The 25,781-nt window shown below is 35.1% G+C and overlaps 1 protein-coding gene across 1 annotated transcript in view; it reads right to left on the bottom strand.

The window, feature by feature from the left end:
- Tmc (Transmembrane channel-like) overlaps nt 1–25,781 on the bottom strand; it is a 168,071-nt gene that overhangs the window by 68,440 nt on the left and 73,850 nt on the right. The window contains exons 9-11 of the mRNA XM_073983995.1: nt 23,455–23,547; nt 20,135–20,290; nt 18,378–20,058 (exon numbers count right to left, since the gene is read on the bottom strand). Coding sequence (XP_073840096.1) covers nt 18,378–20,058; nt 20,135–20,290; nt 23,455–23,547 — 1,930 coding nt within the window. The remainder of the gene's footprint in view (nt 1–18,377; nt 20,059–20,134; nt 20,291–23,454; nt 23,548–25,781) is intronic.

The raw sequence follows: 25,781 nt of genomic DNA, 5'->3' as shown, positions 1-25,781 counted from the left end.
CTTTTTTTAATTTTGTGTGGAAGGTACCCGAAGGAGTGGATCGATATAATCCATATTCCAACCTGATACAAGACTGGATAAAATAATATGATGTGCAAAGTCTGCACTAATCAGAAACTTCCTGCCAGAATTATCTTGCGGGTTTGCCATTTTGGTTGGTGCCGTCAGGGTTTCTTGGAGCCTCTAGGTCAATATCTCAGGAAGTATGGACTTGCGTAAGAAAGAAATTGTAACGTCGTAAAGGGAGCCGCAAGGACAACCTACTGAACAAAATTTCAAAACGATCCGAGAGGAGCTCATAAACTTCTGTTTATCCGAATTTTATGTGGGAGGTACCCGAAGGAGTGGACCGTTATAGTCCACATTCGAACCCGATCTATATCTGGAAGTAATAATACGATGTGCAAAGTTTGGACCAAATCGATTGCTTCCTTCGAGAGTTATCGTTCACACCATTTTACAGAAAAATTTTGAACTTTTGTGGGGGAGGTACCCGACGGAGTGGACCGATATTGCCCATCTTCGAATTTAAACTAAGTTTGGACAAAATATTACGATACCTAAAATTTGGTTCGAATCGGTTGATCCGTTCGAGAGTTATCGTGTGCACCAGACAGACAGAAGGACTGGCATGGCTAAATCGACTCCAAATTGTCTGAAACGAATTTCGTCCAAACATACTTGGGGTCTAAAACCGTTATTTCGATGAGGCACATTTTTGGTCGTATCAAAGTGTATATACCCTTTCTTGCCTAAAGGCTGACGGTATAATTAAATTCGAATATAATTTTTATACACAACACCACACTGTGGTAAGGGTGGTTGTGCATTTGTATGTAAGATGCAAAAAGAAGCGAGATAGACCCATAGTTCCTTTTAGGAATATACATAGAATCGCTTTCTGAGTCGATGTATGCATGTCAAAGTACAAGTGCATTTATTTATTAATTCAAATAACAAGTAGAAAAGTATTAGTCGGCTTTGCCTACTGTGATATTTCCTATGTGAGTTGAAAACTTTCATCTGCGGACAGATCGAATGTATTTAGGATTTTTCAGAATTTTGTGGCCCTTTTTGGACATTAGAACTTGCCGAAAAAATGTGGGTTAGTATTAAAGTTCAAAAGTTTTGAGGAGGAGGTACTTGAAGGAATGGACCAACAATGTCCATTATGGAAGTGGATCTTATTTTGGGAGTCATATCTTTTCGATAGATATCGTGCCCACTAGTCATTTCAGTGGGTCATCGTATCAATTTTGGACCAGTATGCCAGGAAGCATGGATTTGTCCACGGAAAATATAATATCGCTGTAAACAGGACCACAACGAACAGCATCGGTATACATTTCCAAAGCATTTTCGAGCAGACACTAAACTGCACTTAGGCACAAATGTTGAACATTTGTGGGAGAGGTACCCTAAGAAGAGGACCAATATGGGCTATTTTAGAAGTTTAACTAAATTTCGACAAAATATTAGGGGATCCAAAGTTTGGACCAAATTGGTTGCCCCATTCAAGAGATATCGATATTAAGAGATACTCGTATTGTGATATTTTAGTGAAATTTTTTTAAATTTTGCTGGGAAGTATAGGAAGTTGTGGACCGGTATCGCCCATCTTCGAACTGAATCTAAGTTTGGACAAATATGACGAAGGCCAAATGTTAGACCAAATCGGTTGATCAGTTCGAGAGTTATCGTGTTCTCCAGCCACTACACTTGGTGCCATAGGTGTTTTTTAGACATTTCGGTCTATTTTCTGAAGAAGGATCACTGAAAGAAAGATGCTTCGTTGTATCAATGAACGGGTTTCATTGATTATTTTTCATTGATGATGCTATGAAACGTTCCATTAATATAATGAAATGTTTCATTAATGCAATGAAACTTTTTCTCGTTTAGAGTTAAGCTTGATGATCTGAAATTATTTGCAAGTGAAAAAGGAAAGCCAAGGACTCGAACCCACATAGTCACCAAATTACCTGGTTTCATTGGTGGTAAAGCAAATCTTCGGACGTATCGACTATGTAATGGCTTCTCTGTCCTAGAACTTATCGTTTTTCAAATGCAAATGTGTTTTTGTACATTAACGCGGATACTTGGCCACAGAAATGAATTTTCTTCATGACAAACGCTCATTGATGCAATGAAACTTTTAATTTCTATAAATTTAAGAAAAATATGTATGTATGTTTTGAATTCAAACTAAATAGAATGGGCTAAAAACACTACTACGCAAACATCTTTTTAAACAAATGGCAAAAAATGTATATAATCGACGTGTTTGATTTGCTTTAAAAATGAATGAAACAGTTTCATTAAATAAATGAAAGAGTTTCATTAGATAAATGAAAGAGTTTCATTAAATAAATGAATCACATACATAAATATTTATGCATGAATATTTGCCAAAACTAGCAGAAACGTCATCAACTGTACAAAAATTCGCTACTGTCGCCGATTGGCGTTGGTATACATAAATATTCATCCACATTAAAAATAATGCTCTTTTCAGTTCTTTGTTATTGTTTGAATTGTCGTTCATTGAATTCCATTTGTGGTTCTGTGTGAGTATTTAACAAGCAGAAAAAAAACGTGTTGGCAAAACAACTACCGCTTTCTTAGCTACATCAAACGATGTTCAAGAACATTGTTTTAGTTTGCACTAAACCACAGTCAAGTGTGGATGAAAAAAAGTTATTTTACGTCTGGTGTTTTCAACTTTAAAAACTGTGATGTGTTTAACATGAAAAGAAAATGTAAATATTTTTTTAGGTGTTCAGTTGTTCTTTTAAGTGAATTTTCATTTATATTTTTCTTGTAACGGAAGCATTCAATAGAAAATCTAAAGATGAGTGGAATGGCGGAGAAACTGTTACCATTGGCCAACGAAGCATCTCTCACTTAGAAAAAGAAAATGTTGTATTATTGTATAGTTTTCTGTCCAACGGCGAAAGTTAAATGTATGTTAATGTTTAGAAAGAAAACCAGATAAATTACTAAAAAATTTTTTATGGTTTTCAATTTTGCTTACAGATGACTTCGCTGAAAGTAATTATGAAGTGTGTAATAATGTGAAATGAAAATTCAAATATTGGTTAAATTATTTTTTGTAGTTTTTATGTGTTCGTTTATTTACTTTTGTTAGTGTTCATTTATAGTTGCAATGGAGATAAAAAATAGCAAATCCAATGATCAGTGGAATAACGGAGACTGTCCGTGGCCAATAAAGCACTACTCCCTTAAGAAAAAAATTCTGTATCCTAACATCGTGGACGTACACAGGGGATGCCTCAGCGGCAAAAGTTGGAGGTAAGTTTTTTTAGAAAACCAGTCAATTTGTTAGCAATTTGTTTATTCCTTCAATTTTACTTACAGATGACAACGCCCAATACTATCATTAATGTGCTTAATACCTGAGGTATTAAAAATGAATTGTTGTATTAATGGTCAAAACTAATTGCAATAAAATGAAATAAACATCGAATCGGTTGATCCGGTCGACAGACGGGTGGACATGGCTAAAATAACTTCAAATTTTCTGAAACGGATTTCGTCCAAACATACTTGGGGTCTAAAATCATTATTTCGCTGAGGCACATTTTGCCCGCATGAGAGTGTGTATACCTTCCTTAGCATAAATGGGTATAAAACTTGGGGAAGATCTTTTTTTGGCCAAATGAGGAACACTATTTATTTTGGATATAGCTCTCATATATATTTTCGCCTGATTTTAGGTTTTTGGTGCATCAATCACGCTACGTGTGCACAATTTTGATAAAATTTGAAATCTGTGACGGAATTAGGTCTTGAAAAAAAGTTTGATATGGATCCCATTTGCATATATCTTTGTCCGATTTTATGTATTTGATGCACTAACCACGATATGTATGTTCAATTTTGACCAAATTTGAAATGTGTGACGGAATTTGGTAAACAAAAACTTTCCAAATTATATTGAAATCAGTTCAGATTTGGATATACATACATGGGAGTTACATCCAAATCTAAACTAGTTATACCCTACACCACTATGTGGAAAGGGTATTATAAGTTTGTTTTGGTAAAAATTCATGTAACACCGCGAAATATTCGTCGGAGACCCCCAATGTGGTATACCAATCTTAATATCTCGGCGAGATAAAGCGATTTTGAGATGTGTGTCCGTCCGTCCGTCCGTCCGTCCGTGTGTCCGTCTGTCCATTATTAATTGTAATCAAACTCCAGGCCGCAATTATGGGCCGATCGTCACGAAATTTGGTATGGAGGTCGGTGTCACATCAGAATAGATCGCTATTTTAATTGGTGATGATCGTGAAATATTTAGCGGGTGAAATGGACCAAAAACATAATTTTTATCCGATTTTGTAGCTGCTCTGTAGGTCGCAATAATAGTCCAATCACCTCGAAATTTTACATAAAGTAAGAGTATATGACAAAGAAGAAGCTTGCAATTTGAGATGGCGATCAGATAATATTTAGACGGTTAAATGTACCACAACTTTTGTGTGAAAATTGTGAAAAATTTTAATATACAGCTTATATCTTTTTTCCTGGAAGAAACATTCCGGGCAAGTAAGCTATACTTGGAAGAGGAACCCTAGGCCTTTCTATTGATGCCAATTGTGTTGGTGTACATGATAAGATAACAGAGTTACAGCCTAATATATCCAGTTTTTTGTTTGTAGTGTTATCATAAACACGCTAGAGGTCGCAATTACAGCTCAATAGTCGCGAAATTTTGCTGGAGGTAAGAGTTTAGGTTGTAGAAAATGCCTATAATTTTGCATGATGATCTGATATTATTTAGCGGGTGACATGGACCATTGCTTTTGTATGAAAAATATACAAATTTTTTTTTGGTCCATATTTTAATTCGTGCAGGGCATATACCGGCAAAGTAGCTTACATATCGAAAAATAACTACTGACATTTCCCCTGATGCAAATTGCAATAATGTGTCTTCTAGATAACAGGCCTACTGCCTAATATATAATGGGTTTAATGTAGAGAACCACAATTTCCTCCCATGCTACAAATTGTATCTATCATGACAGAGAATTTTTCAGTTCAGTTGTCCAGTTGGATTTTTCATACAAATATTGCAGCATTTGGTCGCTTCGCCAGCTATTTTATACTCTCGGCCTCATCGAAATAATGGTTTTAGACCCCAAGTATATTTGGACGAAATTCGCTTCAGACAATTTGGAGTCGATTTAGCCATGTCCATTCATCTGTCTCTCTTAGTGTCTAGCTGGCCGGTGCGCACAATATGTAACCACAGTAGGGACATGGGAGGCTTCTCTTATATCAATGGATTTATATTAGATCATTGATATGTGACTTAGTTTTTATGCATGCCCTAAGTTGCCACTTGTAGAGAAGTTTTTCATCGCTGAAATACTAGGGAAATATCGCCAACATTACAAAGGGGTTGAAAATTTTATGTGGCCAGGCCTGGGTATCGAAACGGGGTATTCAGGAGGCAAGGCGGTTGCACATAGCTAATTCCTAGACGTTGTGGTGTAGGGTATCACATGGTCGGCCCCGTCCGACTATAGACTTTGCTTACTTGTTTCAATATAATTTGGAAAGTTCCCCCGATCTCATAAAATATGTCTGTCCAATTTTGAAAAAATTTGGAAATTTTGTCTGGAAAAAATTTTACCCATTTTATTGAAACTCGCTCAAATTTGGATATAGCAACCGTGCATGTTTTCGTCCGATTTCATTTAGTTTTGGCGAAATTTTAAATCTTTGGCGAAATTTTATATAAACATAATTTAAAAAAAAATTATATTGAAATCAATTCAGATCATATATTTTTATATATTTTCGGCTAATTTTTTTTATTTAATGCACCAAACATGCTATGTCTGTCCAATATTGACGAATTTTGGAAAATGTTGCTTATATATTGGTCTAAAAATAAGTGTGGAAAATTATATTAAAATAGGTTTAGATTTGGATATAGCTCCCATGTAAATTTTTGCAGAATTTTATGTATATGATCCACTAAACACGTAACGTCTCACATACATGGGTATATACACTTTCATACGGACAAAATGTGCCTCATCGAAATAATGGTTTTAGACCCCAAGTATGTTTGAAATGTGTTTCAGAAAATTTGGAGTCGATTTAGGCATGTCCGTCTGTTTGTCTGGCTGGAGCGCACGATAACTGTCGAACGGATCAACCGATTCGGTCCAAAATTTGTCTTTCGTAATATTTTGCCCAAACTTAGTTTAAGTTCGAAGATGGGTTATATCAGTCCACTCCTTCCAGTACCACCCACACAAAAGTTCGAAAATGTTCGGAAAATTTGTGCGCACGATAACTCATGAAGGGAGTAACCAATTTGGCCCATACTTTGTACATCGTGAAATTTCTACCGGACTTAGATGGGGTTTCAATATGGACTCAATCGGTCCACTCCTTCGGGTCCATACTTCCTGAGAAAATAGAATGAAAGGTGCAAAAAAACCCTATGACACGTGTGTAGTGGTTGGAGCGCACGATAAATCTGGAACGGATCTGCCAATTCGGTCCAAAATTTGTCCTTCATAATATTTTGTCCAAACATAATTTAAGTTCGAAGATAAACTATATCGGCCCACTCCTTCAGGTACCTCCCTCACAAAAGTTCAAAAATGTTCGGAAAAATTGTGGGCACGATAAGTCTTATAGGGAGTGACCGATGTAATACATACTCTGCACATCCTAATATATCTGCCCGATATAGATCAGGTTTGAATATGGACTATATTTGTCTACTTCCTCTGGTACCTCCCACACAACATTTCGGATAAGTTCACTGCTCTCAGACCTGCTCTCGAATCACTTTGATTTTTGTTAAAGCGATTTTCATTCGCTGCCTCCATTACGACGGTAATAGTTTTTTCAGGGGCAAGTCCATTTTTCTTGGGAAAACAGCACGAAAGGTGTAAAAACCCCTTCGTCACGATAACTCTCGAACTGTTCAACCGACTTGGTCCATCATTTGGCCCTCGTCATATTTTATCCAAACTTAGTTTCATGGGGCAATACCGGTTCACAACTTCCGGTACTTCTCCTCAATATTTAAACAAGTAAGAACAGACTATAGTCGGACGGGGCCGACCATGTGATACCCTATACCACTAAACGCGTCTTCTTGGGATAAAGTTATAAGATGTGCATTAGAAATTTTACCAATTTTCACACAAAAGTTTTGATCAATTTAACCCGCTAAATATTATCCGATCATACCGTTGACTTGCACGCTACTTCTTCATCTCAAACCAAAACTACGTTTAAAATTTCGCGCCGATCGGACTATTATTGCGACCTACAGAGCGGCTACAAAATCGAGCAAAAATTTTGTTTTTGGTCCATTTCATCCCTTTAACATTTCACGATCATCGCCAAAAACTAATCAGTTCTATTCTGGTCCAAACCCGACCTCCATACTAAATTTCGTGACAATCGGTCCATAATTGCGGCCTCTAGCTTGATTACAATTTTTAATGGACGGACAGACGGACGGACGGACACACATCGCTAAATCGCTTTATCTCGTCGAGATATGAAGTTTGGTATACCACATGAGGGGTCTACGACGAATATTTCGCGGCGTTACATGAATTTTTGGGAAAACAAACTTATTATACCCTTTTCCACATTGTGGTATAGGGTATAAAAATGTCACTAAAATGCTAGGACGATATTACTTGAATGGGACAACCAATTTGGTCGAAACTTTGGATATGCTACTTCCAATTTAAAATAAGCCAACTATAAATTTAGATTTTCTGATATTTACAAGTGGGGGTCACCCGTTAGATGTTCCATACGATATTTTTGTCTTTTTGAGATATGGGTGGTTTCAAGGGTTTTCCCGTATGCTCTTTCTGAATTTTCGGTCGGCTTTTCCTATTTGCTTTAGTTTCCGAGATATCCACTCTACGGCGCGAAAACTTAATTTTTTTTCAGGTTCATACCTATCCCTATCAATAATTTTGATTTAATCTGATATATGTTTATGATTTCTGGTTAAAATGCAGAAAAAGGTTTTTAGCAAATGTTGACAAAATATTTTTTGTATTTATTGTACTTAAATTATTCCAATTTTACTTCAGAAAAACGCGATTTTTTCGAATTTTTTTATTGTTTTACAAAATTATTTCAATTTTAATTCAGAAAAAATCTTAAAGGTTTTTATGATTTCAGTTGGAAAAATGTGATTATTTTAGATTAGCGCAACTATGCGTAGCGTGTTATTTTTAAATCTAATGTTCGAGAATTAAGCGCATAAAACATCAAAACTTACTATGGTCCGCAAACGTTCGAATCATGTAGTTTTTTATGATAAAAGGACTTATGATGAAGGACTTGGGCGTCAATTTCTTTCACCCTAAATGCGCACGACAATTAACAAAGGAGTTCTAAAACAGGCATTTCCAATAGTGAGAAGCATTTTCGGATATCCCGAGTGGAAATTTCATCACGATTTTATAAACTTTTGTACACTTCGAGTCATGAAAACTTAAAATTTTTAAAAGAAATGCAAATATCCTTGTGGGGCCGCCATATTCTACAGTGGTAAATATTCTCTAAAATGTATGGGAATGACTTATGCGTAAAATATACGACTAAAGGAGACAGTACGCTTCCAAAAATAAACTTGTTGAATGAAAAAAGCAAGCTTTGTTGAGCATTGCACCTGATTATTTAAAGAATCCTTGCCAAAGCAGTATATACGGGTGTATCCTTAATCAGGAGGAATATAGTTTTACCGAATTTTATTGAAAGTACTTCGTTTTCAATATAGAGTGAATATGCATCGATATTCTAATACAATCTTTCTGTATTCCCAAGTTTTAAAGGGGGGTTCTATTCAAATGAGCCAAATTTTTTACTTCAATTTTTGACTTTATTTTGTTTTTCTTGTATAATTCTTATACAAATTGGATTTGAATGCAAATGAATGACTAAGTTTACTCCAAACACATGAAGCAAAATATAATAAAAGTTAAAAACTTCATTTCTTATATAATTCGGAAAAAAATGGAGGTTGAATAAAATTTTGCAGGGGGGTTCTATTCAAGTGAGCGGCAGTATATAATCACTTTCTGAGTCGATTTATGCATGTCCGTCCGTCCGCCTGTCCATGTATTTTTGTTCGCAACGTAAAGGTCGCATTTTTTGTCCGATTAAGCTGAAAATTGAGGAATATAATTTTTTTAGCCATAGAAAAAACGCTATTGCTTTTGCTGAAAATCGGTTCAGATTTGGATATAGCTTCCATATATATTTTCGGTCGATTTGACGTATTTGGTGCACCAAACACGCTATATGGGCAAATCCCAGAAACAGTCTACCAGCCAAAATTTTTTTTATTTTATCCAAATTAATTTATTTTTTCACAGAAGATTAGACTGGATATCTAATTTTAGAAATATGTTAAAAACTTTTTTTCTATCATTATTAACACAAAAATTATTACAAAATTCTACCCTACCTCAGGTTTTTTTAATTTTATACAAAAATTGTACATTTTTTACATGTTCATATTATTACTTTAGTGTTAACATAAGTGGTAAACTCAAAAGCTATATTGTTATTCACTCAATTCTCTTAGATTTTGACAGAAAATATTATCTTTTACTATTTTGGAAAAAGTGAAATTAGGTATGAAAAGACAGATCCAAGTGGTGTAGCGTTCGTCACGAAAAATTATGTTTTTTTTATACTGTGGGCAGAAATTTCTTTTTTTTTTAGTTCATCTATAAATTTAAATTAAATTAATATCCTGCTTTTAAGGAAATAGAAAAAAAAATCTACAATAATAAAAAATAAAAAAATTACAGTGCATTAATTTCTGTAGCGTTCGTCACGATTTGAGTTCTCCCAAAAAATAAAAAAAAAATTTTGCCTTTTAATTCTGTTTTCACTTTCTCTTGTATTCTATTTTTGTTTTATTCTGTTTTCGTAGCGATTTGAGTTCAGTTAATTGTTAAGAAATTAAAAAAAATGAAATGATATTTCAAAGTTATATTTATTTTCTGATGGATGTGCAAGTCGATTTAAAAACAAATTCATTTTAAGTAGTATACACTTTTTCAAAGAAAAATTTGAGTGGCATTTTTTGCAACTGCTCAAGGAAAGGGTGCAGTAGACGGAATCGGAGCTGTCGTAAAGAAAAAAAATTGGAAAATGGTAAAAGCTCCGAATATATAATATATATATAACGCCCATGATTTTTTTTTAAATTGGCAAAAATGAATACAAATGGTATTTTCATTTTATTTCAGCTGGAATTCTTTCGGAGAGATGGGCTAACGTTAAGAGCATTCCCGGAAATAAAAGCAAACATTATTTTTCGTCATATAACAAAAATGTGCTCAAAATCGCACTAACGTCAGATTCATTAAAACATAAAATTTATTTATAGACATATACGCATTGATAAACTTATTTATGAACATAAAATATGACTTAAATAACGTTATTTACAAGAAATACACATTGTTTCGTTAAAATAAATACACTGGTTTTTATTTACTATATACTGGAAAAAATGTAGCGTGCATCACGTAGCGTGCGTCACATTAGGTTCGCTGATTTTGGAAAAAAAATACAAAATTGTTTGCCTAAAAATTAATTGTTTTAGAATTCTCTTATATTCATCTTTCTTTTAAAAATTTCATTTTGTGTGCTTTATTATGCAAAATTTGCTAAAAATTATGAAAACATTGCACAAGGTCGGAAGCTACTTCCACTTTTTGTGGCGTGCGTCACAATAACTTATAATCAATTTTTTCCGCTAATTATACTTGTTAAAAAAAATTGTTTTATGGTATTTGAAAGTGCTCTCAAATTCTATTAAATACCATGTATAGATTCAATGCATCTATCTGGAAAGTTCAAAAAATGTTAATATTTTTGCCCGAAAACGCGTACAAATGTAGCGTTCGTCACGCAGGATTTACCCATATACTTCCGATTTTGATGAAATTTGGAATGTGTGACTGAATTCGGTCTAAAAATAAATGTGCCAAATTACATCGAAATCGGTTCAGATTTGGATATAGCTCCCATATATATTTTCGGCCGATTTGATGTGTTTGCTGCATCACACACGCTATATACGTCCGATTTTGAAGAAATTTGGAATGTGTGCCTGAATTTTGTCTTGTAATAAGTGTACCATATTATATAGAAATCAGTTCAAATTGAAATACATCTCCTCGCATGACTATGATCCTTTCCTTACTGGTTTTTGAGTTATCTTAAAAATTATGATTAAAGAAGAGTCGTACCACCACTATTAGAGACTGAAGATGCAAAAGCAATTTGGAATTTTCATAAGCTTGTCTTGAACAAAAACGAAAAATCGTGAAAAATATAAATTTTCTCGAAAATAATTATATTTGAATGTCCACCTAATTTTATAGAATTCGAACATGTACTATGTTGCTTCCAGTATCGCTAAGTTTAATCGAGTTGTGCGTTAGATTGGTTTAGCTCAGAAAGTAAAGAAATGAAAGTCTAATTTTTGGTACCAAATATGTTTAACATGTTAAATTTCTCTAAAATAAATTTCTTATGGATTACTTCTTACTGTACTCTTTGAGAATAGCAGCAAAAAAGAAAATTTTAACAGGTTGAATTTCGTGGTGAATTTATTGCAAAAGTTAGGTGAAAGTAAAATATTTATATCAAGCTAAATGAACTCTATATTGACCAAATGTATTAACAATGTATTAACTTATTTTTTTTGTGTTTGTTAATTTTTGTGTTTATTATTGAATACGCGTGTTGGCTGAAGGACTCATTTCTTCAGTATAATTAAATTTCATGTATAGTTTTAGTTATGTTCCCCCTCTTTCCCCTCAACGAAATTTCTTCTAAAATATCAGTAGTAGTATAAAGATTATATTTTTAAACTATCTGCGACTTTGGAAATGGTACCCAAAATACTGAGGACACCCTTCAGGGTATTTTTGTCATTTTTTCAAATGTGCATGTGATACATTTCAACTTTTTAAATATATAGAAGAGACATTGTGCGGTTTAATTATATGAAGGATACATCAAAATGTGGTCCTCAATGTAAAATTAGGAAAATTCAGCCATTTTGATTGATTATTACGGCTAGAACCCTAAAAATACAGTAGGTTTTCTAACACTAGGGAATACCGATAGCCAAAGTGTAGCCAATTTCATTGAAAAATATGGTCACGACCCCCAAAATGCCGACCGTTCTATGGGTGCCATACCTAAAGTTGAACATATGTTGAATTTTTGTTGCTTCTTTTTATTTGTGTTGCTAAACTATCGTTTACTGAACTTTTCGTATTGATATCTGCTCTGGAAGAATTTTTGGCCGCTCTTCCCCTACAAGTTCGACCACTGTAGGATAGTTGCAGCGAATGGGAAAAAAATGCGTACCAACAGTTGGTTTTTAAAAACAGGATTTTAATTTTTTGAGTTTTGACCATGTTTTGGCCTAGGTTTCCCCTATGTGCGTCTGTACAATTTTGATGAAATTCGGAATATGTTTGGTTTTTATTGGAATATGTGACGAAATATTAATACATAATACATTACTCATTGCTAGGCAAAACCGACTCATATTTTCTTCCTTGTTAATTATTCCCCTGACAGAGCCAATAACTCTATACATTAGTTAAGCCACAATCCTTTACAAACAATAACGAGAACACCACTTTAGAAGTGTTTTTGGAACTTTCTTGACATTATCGAGGGTCGAATGAAGAAGAAAATTATAGCATTGAAATAGAGAACACCAAGACTATGTGCAGGTAAAACTTGAAGTTGCAAATTGGTCGGACAATACATTTGGGAAGTATTGACTTCACACTGACAGTTATGATCATATGAACTACCCGCTATTAAATTTCAACAGGATTCGGGAAGTAGCTGAATTTATTGTGTCCAACAGCCATTTTAGTTGCTCGCCTTATGTTTTTTAGAGCTATCTGGTCATTACCCAGAACATAATGGGGTTTTATAGTGCTTTTTGGTAATAGCAACTACTTACAAAACCTCTTACTAACCCATTTTTTTAACAAGGGCATGCTGCACGGAATTAGTCATAGAAGTAGAAGTTGAAAAATAAGCTAAAAAATTTCTATTTTTAGAAGCGTTTAAGGTAGAATTTGTTTTCAACTTCTTCTTCTTCTTCTTTATTTGCCAATCCGTGTTCGGATGTTAGCGATCATACAATTATAATGCAGTGTTACATAATTTAACTTAACTAATTGTTAATATTATAGTACAATTAAATATGTTCTATTCAATTATCGAAAGGCTTCGGTTTCTGGCGGCATTTAAAAGAATTCGTTCGTTATGCACACCCGTCCATTCTTTGATGTTACTTATCCATATTGTTTCTCTTCTTCCTCTGGGTCTTTTTCCTTCGATATTGGTCTGTATAATGGCTTGGAGCAGCTTATATTTTTCATTCCTCATTAAATGGCCCAAATAGGCAGTTTTTCTGGTTTTTATCATACGTGTAATTTGAAGTTCGGTATTCATGCGTCTAAGCACTTCTTCATTTGAGATACGTTCAGTCCAACGAATTTTTAAAATGCGGCGATATATCCACATTTCAAACGAATTTAATCTTTTCTGATCTGTTACTTTTACCGTCCAGGTTTCGGCTGAGTATAATAGTACTGGCCATATTTAACATTTAACAAAGCGCATTTTTGTTGTTAGGCTTATATCATGACTTGTAAGCGTTTTTTTATATTTAAAAAATGAATTTCGTGCCATTTCAATTCTGCACTTGATTTCTTTCGACATATCCCACTGATCATTAATCTGGACTCCCAGGTATTTAAACGTTTTAACTCTTTCTATTTCGGTATTGCTTATTAACATAGGTGCAGTTGTTTCCACAGTCTTTCTGCTCACAATCATATATTTGGTCTTTTTTATGTTAATACGTAATCCATATATTTCGCTTGTTTTCACAAGTACATCTAATAATCTTTGTAGCCCCACAAAACTGCTTGCTAGTAACGTAGTATCGTCGGCGTAACGGATGTTATTAATTAGCGTATTGTTTATAGCAATACCAATGTTCTTTCTAGCAATAGATTCTACGAATATTTGTTCTGAATATATGTTGAATAGAAGGGGAGACAAAACACATCCTTGTCTTACACCCTTTGAAATTTGAACATTGTCTGGTAATTCATCATCTACATTAATATTTGCTACTTGATTCCAGTATAAATTTTTAATGCATCTTATATCCCATTCGTCTAGACCAATAGAAGTCAAGATATTCATCAGTTTATCATGCTTCACCGTATCAAATGCTTTCTCATAATCCACGAAGCAAATATATACGTCTTTTTGAACTTCTCGACATTTTTGTATTAATACGTTAAGTCCAAGTAGTGCTTCTCGCGTTCCCATACCTTCATTGAATCCAAATTGCGTCTGCCCCATGTGTGCCTCACATAGTGGGTATATTCTTCTGTGTATTATTTTTAGAAATATTTTCAGGGCATGGCTCATTAAACTAATTAACCTGAAGTCACCACACGTATTCGCATTATTTTCTTGGGTATAGGTATAAATGTTGATTGGAGCCAATCTTGCGGATATTCCCCGGTAATATAAATTTGGTTAAACAACCCCAATAATAGTTGTTTTTTGTTTCCTTCTATTAATTTGAGTACTTCGACAGGTATATCATCTGGCCCCGGTGCCTTTTTGTCTTTCATAGATTTTATTGCCGATTCCAATTCTTCCTCATTGATTAGTCTTCCTGGAATACCGATTTGGGGTGTATTGGTTAGGAACTGGGTTCGACTCTCGTCAGTAAATAAATTTCTGATACATCTCTCCCATAGTTTACTCTTATCCTCACGTTCGTAGTGAGCTACATTATTATCGTCGCAAATAAACGCGGACGTTCTTTTTGCATATATACCGGATGCCTCTTTCATTTTTTTGTGGAGATTGAAATCGTCATGGAGAAGTTGTAATCTTTCAATTTCCTGGCATTCTCTGTTTATTTGTGCATTTTTCGCGGCACGAATTGCGGTTTTAATTTCTTGATTCAATTCCAAATATTTTTCATAGTTATTATTTCTGTATTTGCTCCGTTCTTCTCGAAGTGCACGTATTTCTTCTGTTATCCAGTTGTTCTTCTTCCGTCTAGTTGTAGTTGTACCTAATACATCTTTCGACACGTTGTTGATTGATTCTTTTAAACTGTTCCACTGCTGTTCATTGTTGTCCCCAACGAAGGATAGTTTGGCGTTTATTTGATCTTTCATTGTTTGTTTCGTAAAGGGGTCGCTAAGCTTTTCGAAATCTATTTTCTTCCGGGGGTTTCTCCTGCGGGTGATAGCCAATTTTATACCAATTTTACAAAGTAGGAGGGTGTGATCTGATGGAACGTCAGCACCGGGATATGTGGAGCATCTACTCACGCAGGAAGAATATCGCTTATTTATAATTATGTAGTCGATTTGGTTTCTGACTATATTATTATTGCTGTCTTGTGGCGACTTCCAAGTATATAATCGTCTCGGATGGAGCTTGAACATAGTGTTACTAATTTTAAACTTGTGTTCTTGGCAAAATTGAATTAGCCTTTCTCCTCTTTCGTTACGTTGGCCCAACCCAAATTTACCTGTAACATCAGTTGTTTCTTCCTTTCCAACTTTCGCATTAAAATCCCCCTGTATAATTGTGATATCATGGGGTTTCGTCATTATCAACACTTTTTCCACATCACTGTAAAATTGTTCTACCTCGAGATTGTCGCCATCACATGTGGGTGCATACACTTGTATTACGTTCAAGTTAACCGTTTTCAACTTCAACACACTTAATATTTTTATTTTATTTTGCTCTCTGCTGGATTTGATCATGCGAACTTCTGATTTGTAGTCGAACACACTACACACTATGTATGCCACTCGTACGAACATTAAGGTTTGCTTAATCGCTTACATGTGGTGCACATCTGTTTAAAACTGCGTTAAGTTCCGCCAGGAAGAACTTTTTATACACTTTACCACGAACTGTATTGAAGTGAATAGGAACAAAAAGTTTCTGTCTGTGTCTGAAAAGATAACACTCTCTTTGAAAGAGCTCATATGAGGCGATATTGTTGTTCTTTCCAAAACAAGGACCAATATTTACAATTTTCCGAATTGATCGTTTGTATCCTTTGGCAATACAGAATATTAAATCACAGCAACCTTGAAATACATAAAATTTAACAATACCGACTAAATCTAAATCTGGTGGAAACGAAGACCAAATACCAAATTTCAGTACAGAAAATCAGGTGGTACCACTCCATGGAACTATACAAAGACGTAAACCTATACCGACAAATTTCATTTATAATGTTTTATACTCCAAACGAAGACTAAATACCAAATTTCAGCTACTACAGTAGAATACTGAGGCCACAACCTTCTAAATACCGAAAACCGGGAGGTACCGTTCTATGGGGACTATATGAAGGCGTGGACCTATACCGACAAATTTAAAGTGAAAAGTTTTATATCCCCAACGAACGAAGACCCAGTACAAACTTTCAGGAATTTCGGTGGGATATTGACACCAAAACCTTCAAAATACCGAAAACCGGGAGGTACCGTTCTATGGGGACTATATGAAGGCATGGACCTATACCGACAAATTTCATGTGGAAAGTTTTATACCTAAAACGAGGACTAAATATCAAACTTCCGCAATTTCGGTTGAATATTGAGACCACAACATTCCAGTCATTTTGGTGGGGTATTGAGGTCACAACATTCAAAAACCGAAAATCGGGTGGTACCTTCTACGGGGGCAATATGAAGACGTGGACATACACTGGTGTGAGAAATAATAGAGCCACAGTCGTTACAATATATTTAAACGTTTCTAAAACACTTCCGCACAGTGTGTTATCGCATAAATAAAATTCAATCAACATTTGTCCAATTTGGGGTTCGATGTTGTATTGGGCAGGGCAGTGATATGATTTGGCCTATAAGTAGGTGTGAAAAATAATAGAGCCAACCTTCTCCACAAAAATTCAGCTTTGTGGGAATTTTTGCTATTTCCCCCTTATACACATGTCTACTTTGACTGGGCTGGATTTCAATGTTTTGGCCAAATTGGATACTTAATTCGTAAGTACGATAACTTTCTGGCCTAACAACGAAAATGCGAATATTTACCATCAATAATAGTTTTATTGTTTTCTTCATTAGTCTCCTGCGCACAAACCACTCCGAGCTTCAACAGCGTCTTCTGGCGACGACAATCGTTGACCACGCATTTTTTTCTTGATGTGCGGGAATCAAATGAAGTCATTGCGTTCCAAGTGCTGTATGGCGGATGACCCATCACTTCCACGTTTTGTGCTGTCAAAAATGCGTTGGTTTGAATTGATGTGTGAGAGCCCACATTGTCATGATGCAGGACGAATGATTCGTCTTCTCTTGTTTGTTTTTCGAATTTCTCAGCAGACTTCAAGCAAACGAATTGTAGTACACCACTCAGATTTAACCGTCCTACGTTGCTCAAGCCGTATAGTCACCACACGGTCAGTTTTGCCGAAGAAACAGGCGACCATTTGCTTCGAAGTGCTTCTTCCATGAAAAACTTCCTTTGGATCTTGCTTTATCCGTTCACATATGGCTTAATTTTTTTCTGGCACAATGTCTGTTTTTAGATGACCCTCACGACCATCGTTTTTCAGCGAGTGTCGGCCACGATTGAATTCATTAAACCAGTTTTCGTGGTGCTGTAGGATAGTCCTTAATCGACGTACAAACATTAATTTGGTCCATGCACTATTTCGCTGATTTTATTATATATAATAATGAAAATGATCGGACAAAAATATTCACAAGTAAATTCCATTTTATTGCAAAGCGATTTGTCAAGTCACTGTAAACAACACATGATCGTATGTCAAACTGTCCTGAGTACTTTTATGCCAAAAACCGCCAAACTTAAAAAAATGTCAAATGGCGCCTGTCAGAAAGTTATCGAGCAGCCCTCTTAACTTATCGTGCTCATAAGTCAATTAGATAGAGATGGCTTTTGTGCCATTATCTCAGGAATTCGCACACCAAAAAATATATCATTGGAATCAGGACCACGAGGACAACTTTCGATGAAAATGTCAAAACTGTTAGCGCGTAGCACTTTAACTGTGGTTAAACAAAATGCTTAAACCTTTGTTAGGGAGATACCTAAAGGTTAGGACGGATTAGTGAAATAGAATAGAAATATCAGCCCAATAAAGATTGCGAAAAACCGCCGACTTAAATATTGTTATAATTTTATAATGTTAAAGTTTGTAAAAAAAATTACAAAAATTTTCTACTTACCCCATCTAAAACTACAACCTTGGCTAATTCTTGGCCCAAAGATGTTTCCCAGCACATTGTGGTTAAACTCAATTCTACCCTTTTTAATGTTTTCATAATTTCAGTGTAGTTTTTCTCAAATTCTTCATCCATTGTAATGGGCCTGGAAATATTTGTGGTGAGTGAAGTATTTTGATTGCCGCCATCAGGCACAACTTCCGGTGTACATTCCATATCCCAACACACATAAAGTGTACCATTTTGCAAATCTTCCAAATTATAAATTACAGTCTTATCCTCTTCATAGAATGGCTTAGTGGTGAAATCATTGATTCTAGGATTTTCTTGTGGGATGATGGTATTTGCAATAGGCCTGGGTGTGGTGGCATTGGTGGTAAAGAAATCTAAAATATCATTGAGTAGAGTATTTTCTTCCCAAATTAAATCTTTGCTTGTAGTGATAGGCTGTGGTGTTGTTGTACTAAAGTCGAGAGTTGTTGGAGCTGCTGTTGTGTCCTGTGTGCTTGGGTATGGTGTCGTATTCGCTTCGGTTGTGGTGGGCAATGTTGTGGCCGGAGTTGTAAATGTCGTTGATTCTTCGGTTTGTGTTGTGCTGCTCATCAGTGTTGTTGTAGTTATCACATCTGATTCAGCATCTCTACGACTATATTTTGATCTTGGCAGCTGTCGTAAAAGAGATGAACCGTAATTTTTGGCCCTCTTTAAGTTTACATTTTTTCGTTTTGATTTTTTTGGAGCCTTTGTTTCATTTTGAGTGTAAGGTTCCACTGTGGTTTGGAAAATCTCATTTAATGAAATTGTTGTTGATGTTAGATTTTTCTTCTTCTTCTTTCGTCTTCTATGTGCCCTTGCAGCTCTTTTCTGTTTATCCTCACTTGTTGTTGCTTTATTTAGGTCCTCATCCACCGCCTGATGTTCCAATGACATTCCTGCAAAATAATCATAATATTCAAACAGTGTATCATTGCCAGGATATTCTGTTGTTGTGGTCGACGTTATTGATGGTGTAGAGATGGTAGTTTCTTCTGTTGTAATTTCAGTTGTGGCCTCCGTTGTTAGGGGACTTTGACTATAGGGAGTTGTTGTAAAACTGCTGGAATATGTGGTGGTATCCAATGGTGTTGTTGCGGTTATTGTGCTTTCCTCAGCGACAGTAGTAGTAGTTGTTGTTTTTGATGGCGTTGTTGGCAATGTTGTCCATGTGGGGGTCCATGTTGTTTCTGCCTCGGTACTTATCTCTGTTGTGGTAGTCATAAAGGGACTTGTAGCATTTGTTACTAAACTTGTTGTCGTTATTGGCGTCGTAGGGGTTGTGGTGACATTTAAAAGCATCAACGTTGAAGTGGCTACTGCCATTGTTGCTGCTGTGGCTGTTGAAAATCCCTGAATGCCCTGGCATTGCTTGGTGCAGTATTTTGTTACATTGCGGCAAACAAGTTTTGTTGCCACCTTGGCCGTTGTGAGCAATACTGTTTCCGTTGTTGTTGCCACTTCCGAGGTGCTATTCAAATTGGCCGTCATATTCTTATAGATTTCCCATCTGCGATTCAAATCTTCCAATTGAGCTGTGGCGGTATCATTTAACAATTTCATTTCGACAAGTGGTTTTTCTTTTTGATCGATTTTATAAATGAATGAAAACATCAATGAATACAGGGTGAGAAAGTTCAAAATCATAATTCTGTAAAAACGGGAGAATATAACATTTGCATAAAAATGAATTGTGTGAGGATATTATTTTCGAATTATTTTCTTACCTTGCCAATTGCAGACGTAGCTGTTGCCGCGGATGCCAATTTTCAAATAAACCCAAGGCTTCAAATATCATTGGCAATACAAAAGAGAGTAAATTCATACACACATTCACAGCATTTTTACTCAACCAATCATCGCGCTTTGCAAATTCTTCTGATCTGAAATAAGGAAATGGAGACAATTTTGAAATTTCATATGGTGAATTATACTGGAGATAATGTAGTTGTTTAATGTGTAGTTAACGAAGAAGATGCCACGTTATTGGACTAAAATAAAATCGGACAGTACACTTTTTCTACTATCCCTTCAGGGATGTTGCTGATAAATAGGTTTTGGTTTAGTTATCTTATGTATATATCTTCAGCAATCTTATGGAGAAGGATATAATGTTAGAGCAATATACACAAAAAGCCACATGTGACTCACTTATACCGATGACATATGTCGAACTTTGGGACATGTATCAGATAACTTTAAACAGATTCTGCCAATGTGGGCTGTCAGTAGAGTTTGGGTTCGAGAATTCCCGAAATTTTTCAAAGGGAATTTCCCGGCAAAATGGTTTTGTGTTATCATATATAAGTCATATATTAGTTGCTTTATGGTCATATAATGTTGGAAATATATTGAAATAGCTATAATTCGTGCCCCGATAATTCGGGGTCCATTGTAATAATCGCTATAATTTGTATAAAGTACATACATTTTGGTCCTTTCGATAACACTGGTCAACAAAATGTTTCAATCGATTTTTTGTGTATTTCGAACAGCAATCGACGAGTTATTATCGAATTCGGTCGAGGGTTTTCTCCATCACCTCTTGTTCTTAAGAAGTAGCCCAAAATCGTTTTTTACAATTTTACCTAGATTTTTGTTATTTTCGACACGAATACGTCAAAGAGATGGTATACCATCGATGCGAACAGTTTCCGCAATAATTATGGCGATTATATATCAAAAATATAGAAGAAATGCAACGGATCTTGTAAAAATTACGTATTTTGAGTTTTTTAAGCAGTATCTACGTCACCAGGGAAAGTCATAGGATCTTTGTATTGCTTACCGGATATGCTTAGGGTGTCTACTACGTAGTTCAGTGTACAGATATATAATATAAAGTTCATAGCGTCAATGATTCGGCCATAACCTAAAAATCGTCATGAAGACTGCCTAAGAGTTCTTAATTATTGTCTTAGCTAAAATTTTCGTCTTAGTGTTGGATCGATAATCTCAATGGTTTAGCTATTAGATGCCAAAATATACAAAAAACGTGGACAAAAAACTTCAAGTCAAAATCTGGCGGCTCGATTATCACCGTAGGCATATGGTCTAGCGGACATTTTTGCTCAGTACAATCGACGCGCCCAATCATGTTTTTTTCCTTCCATACAAAGGGCCCCGTGGTACAATTGTGAAGCCTTGTACGCAAAAGGTCAGCCGTCTAAAATTTCTTTATAAACGGATTTGTTCCGTGATCGGCACGCCGTTCAAACAATAAGAAGAACGTCCCATATCGTTCATTTAAAAATACAATCGAACCGCACTCTTTGATATAAGGAAGCCTTTGTTGAAATAGTCGTGGGAAGCAGATATTTTATATAGTCGCGAAGAATTGGGGTTTGACTGCATACATATAGATATTCTTGAACAGCTGCCATATATAATTTATTGGAACTTTCAAAACTTTGGCGCAAAGTCTTTTGAGATGTTTGCTATTGCTATTAGACCCTATTGCTATTCACCCTTAATATTGTTCCAAAGAGATAACTAATGATACAACTCTAAATACAAGTGGTAGGTAATTTATTTTTGTTTGCTCTCCGTCACGTCAATGCCCCATGAATCTGATTTTTCATAGTACCGGGGAATAAGAAATTTTTATTCCCGATTTCCCGGGAATTTAAAAAAGTCGGGAATTAAAAAATTCTAGCTTTTAGTAAACGGCGATAAGACAAAACTGATGGTATCAAGTCACAAATAACCGGATCAAATGGGAAAATTAAAACTACAATTTGGATTTTCTTAATGACTTTATCTTGTTAGGCACCACAAAAGAGAAGAAAATATTTGCCAACAAGTACCATTTTCGAGTAAGTAAACAATTTGGAAACAAATTCACCGCTCCCAAATATAAACCATCAAAACACTACAACACGGTGCTCTTGAATCAAATTTAAATGGAAGGTGCTTACACATGGGAAGGATTCTGAAACTACAATGTTCATAGATGAAAATGATAAAAAACTAAAACATTCGCCAGAGCGCTTTTTAAATAAATCGCGATTCAAGTTGACATTTTTAAGGGTTTTTAGGTTTTCACGATTTTGCCTGGAAACCGCAAGTTCTTAAGAAATGGGACTAACGAAAATGGCGTAGCTATGAATATTCTCTACAAGATTGATTTTTATAATATCTTCGTAGTTTTTACCGTTATTGAGATATAGAAGCTCAAATTAGGACAATGGATTGACTGTATCGCTTCCTTATAAAACGATGTCATGACGGCAATTTCCCAACTTAAATTTATAGATCTCAAAAACGGTACAACCTAGGAAAAAAATTACCAAAGCCAATTTTGTTAGAGAATTTTTACAGCAACAACATATTCTTTAGTCCCATTTCGAAAGGATTTGAAGTTTTCAAGCTAAATCCTGAAGACCTATGAAAAAATCTGAAAGTTTGATCTGAACCTCTTTATCTCAAAAATGGTAAAACCTAGGAAAATATCAATCAGCCAATCTTGTACAGAATTTTCGGTGCTAAAACATTTTCTTTAGTCCCATTTGAATAGGACTTGCGGTCTCCAAGCAAAATCGTGAAAACCTAAAAAAACCGAAAAATGTGAACTTTGATCGCGATTTATTAAAAAATCCATCCAGCGACTTTTTCTTGTTTTTGGATTTTTCTTATCTTTAAACATAGCTGTTTCAAAATTTGCAAAAATTTCCCTGGTGTAAGCGGTTTTCATTTAAAGTTAGTTAAGGTGCACTGTGTATAACATTGTTTTATAAGGAGTCGATACAGTCAATCCATAGTCCTAATTTGAACTTCTATATCTTAATAACGGTAAAAACTACGAAAATATCATAAAAGCCAAACATTTTTTTAGTCCCATTTCAATAGGGCATTCGGATTCCAAGCATAATCGTGAAAACCTAAAAAACCCTTAAAAAATTCTTCTTTCTGTCAATGTGCCTATCTTTGTTCTAGTATTACAACGGCAACACCAATTTGGATGGTGTTCACTCGATAACACAGCTTTAAATATTGTCGCAAGTATTTGTTTTTTAAGTACAAATATCTATGAAATGAGAGGACTTACCTATTCACCAAGTAAACGACGACAGCGCCGGAAGCAACCAGTAAGACAATTATCAATATATTTACAACGATACGTTGTAAAATAATGCGCCAACTAGAAACGAAAAGAATAAAATATATATAATTTATTATTCAAATAAACACCAAAAACAATTAAAAATAGGAAATTGTAAGAAATAAAGTAATTTCCTGTGAAAATGCTGTGTAATGTATACAGTATAATACCGATAATTCGGACACCAACATTCTCAAATGTAATAAAATATATAATACAACTAGACCCAGCAAAGACGGGATTTCCCGGGAAATTTTTTTGAAATTCCCGCACGCAGAAAAATATATGTTAGAAATATGTTTGTATCCAAACAAATATTTGTTTGGGACTGATTGCAAACAAATATATGATTGGATGCAAACATAATTTCTTTGTGTCCAAACAAATATATGTTTGCAACATTTTGTAACATATCTCAATTTAATATGTTTGGGTACCAACATATTTTTTATGTTAGAAAATATGTTTTATGGGTGGAGAGGTTTTGGTCAAAGAGAGTAACAACAGGGCTCTCGCAGCTGCGGAATGCTGGTTTATAATAAAGAGCAGTGTGCATGTGCATTGTTCCGATTTCGTTACGATGTCGGTACGATTGGTTTGCTGGGCTGTTATTCCCTACATTTTCATCGGTCTCATCGTCTCACCATCCCATTGACAATGTATCAACAAACCACAACACAACCCCCACCATCGTCTCACGATAACATTGCGGCTTAACAAACCACACACACACACAACAACTACCGCTGTCGCAACAATTGTTGTTAGTTAACTGACAAACCGACAAACCAAACAACTAAAGAGCGTTTGGTGTCGAAAAAACAAAGTTCGTATAGTCAAATACTTCGCAACTACAAATTTGTAATTTCTTTAATATAAAGGTAACATATAATATCTCAACCTAGCACTGATAGACTCAACATGTATGTACATTAGGGCTATAACCAAAAAAATACCACCACATAGTCGTGTAGAGCATGGAAAACTATTATGAAATACGGTGTCAATTTTTCTCTATCGCGAAAAAAGTTTCCGCACCAAATGCATGGAAGTTCAGAAATGCATTTTTTAATTTTATCTGTTATAGCAACATGTTTGCTTTTCATTAAATTTTTTTTGTAATCTAATTTTAAATCGTTATCAAAGCGTTCTGGACCAATTTGTTCTCAAATCGGGCCATTTCGGAGCATATTAGGAACTTTTGACACTATTGCAATTTTTGGTGTTTCTTTATAAACTCGTGAATTTTATGTTTATATTTTTTGTACCTATCGGACAAGAGAATTTGGGGTCATTAGCAACGAATTCGCGAAAGTTACAGGCTGTTATTGTTGACCTTGCCTGTGAGAAAACGTAGAGTCCATTGTAACATTTGCTATAGTTCGTATAAAGTACATACATTTTGATAATTATTGTTTTTTTTTTCGGATTTCGAAATCTGTATAACCTCACATAATTCTGTACTTTTTGAAGTCATTTCTTTGTTGTTCTAATCTATATTTTTATTAAGGCATTTTAAAAGGATATTAATTTGCTAAGATATAAATTCTGCGATCGATTCGAATCGTTGTTTTGTCTAAAATTAGTGTATGTAATATTAAAAAATGTATAATGTGTATGTGGCAAATCGTGTATATTGCAAGTCAGTAATAACTACGGTATATATGTTCATATAAGTACGCCTCTATATCCTTGGTGCCACCGTGGTGCAATTGTCAAGCCTTGTACACAAAGGGTCAACCCTGCAAAAATCCTTTATAAACGGATTTATTCTATGATCGACACGCCCTTCGAACCATAAGAAGAACGTCCCATATCGTTGACCTAAAAAATAGAGTCGGACAGCAATCTTTGATATGAAGGAATCCTTTGCGAGGATGGCCGTGGGAAAACAGACATTTTATATAATCTCCGAAATTGATCAGGGAGAATTGGTTTTGACCGTAACATATAAATACTCTTGAACAGCTGCCATATATGATTTATTGGTACTTTCAAGATTTTGGCGCATCGTCGGTTAAGATGTTTGCTATTGTCATTTGACCCTATTTTGTTCCAAAGATATAACTAATGATATAACTATAAATATAAGGAGTATGTATTTCCTTTTTATTTGCTCTCTGTCACGTCTATGCCCCACAAACTCTCATAGTCCCGGGAATTAGAAATTTTTATTCCCGATTTCCCGGGAATAAAAAAGGTTGGGAATTCCCAAACTCTAATTCTTATAGCAATCTCACTATCACGATGTAGAGGTCAAATGCACATTGCAG

This window comes from Musca autumnalis, unplaced genomic scaffold (assembly GCF_047663935.1).
Source record: "Musca autumnalis isolate F117 unplaced genomic scaffold, ASM4766393v1 scaffold_4, whole genome shotgun sequence".
In the NCBI taxonomy this organism is placed as follows: Eukaryota; Metazoa; Arthropoda; class Insecta; order Diptera; family Muscidae; genus Musca; species Musca autumnalis.
This window is presented reverse-complemented; position numbering and strand designations above follow the sequence as displayed.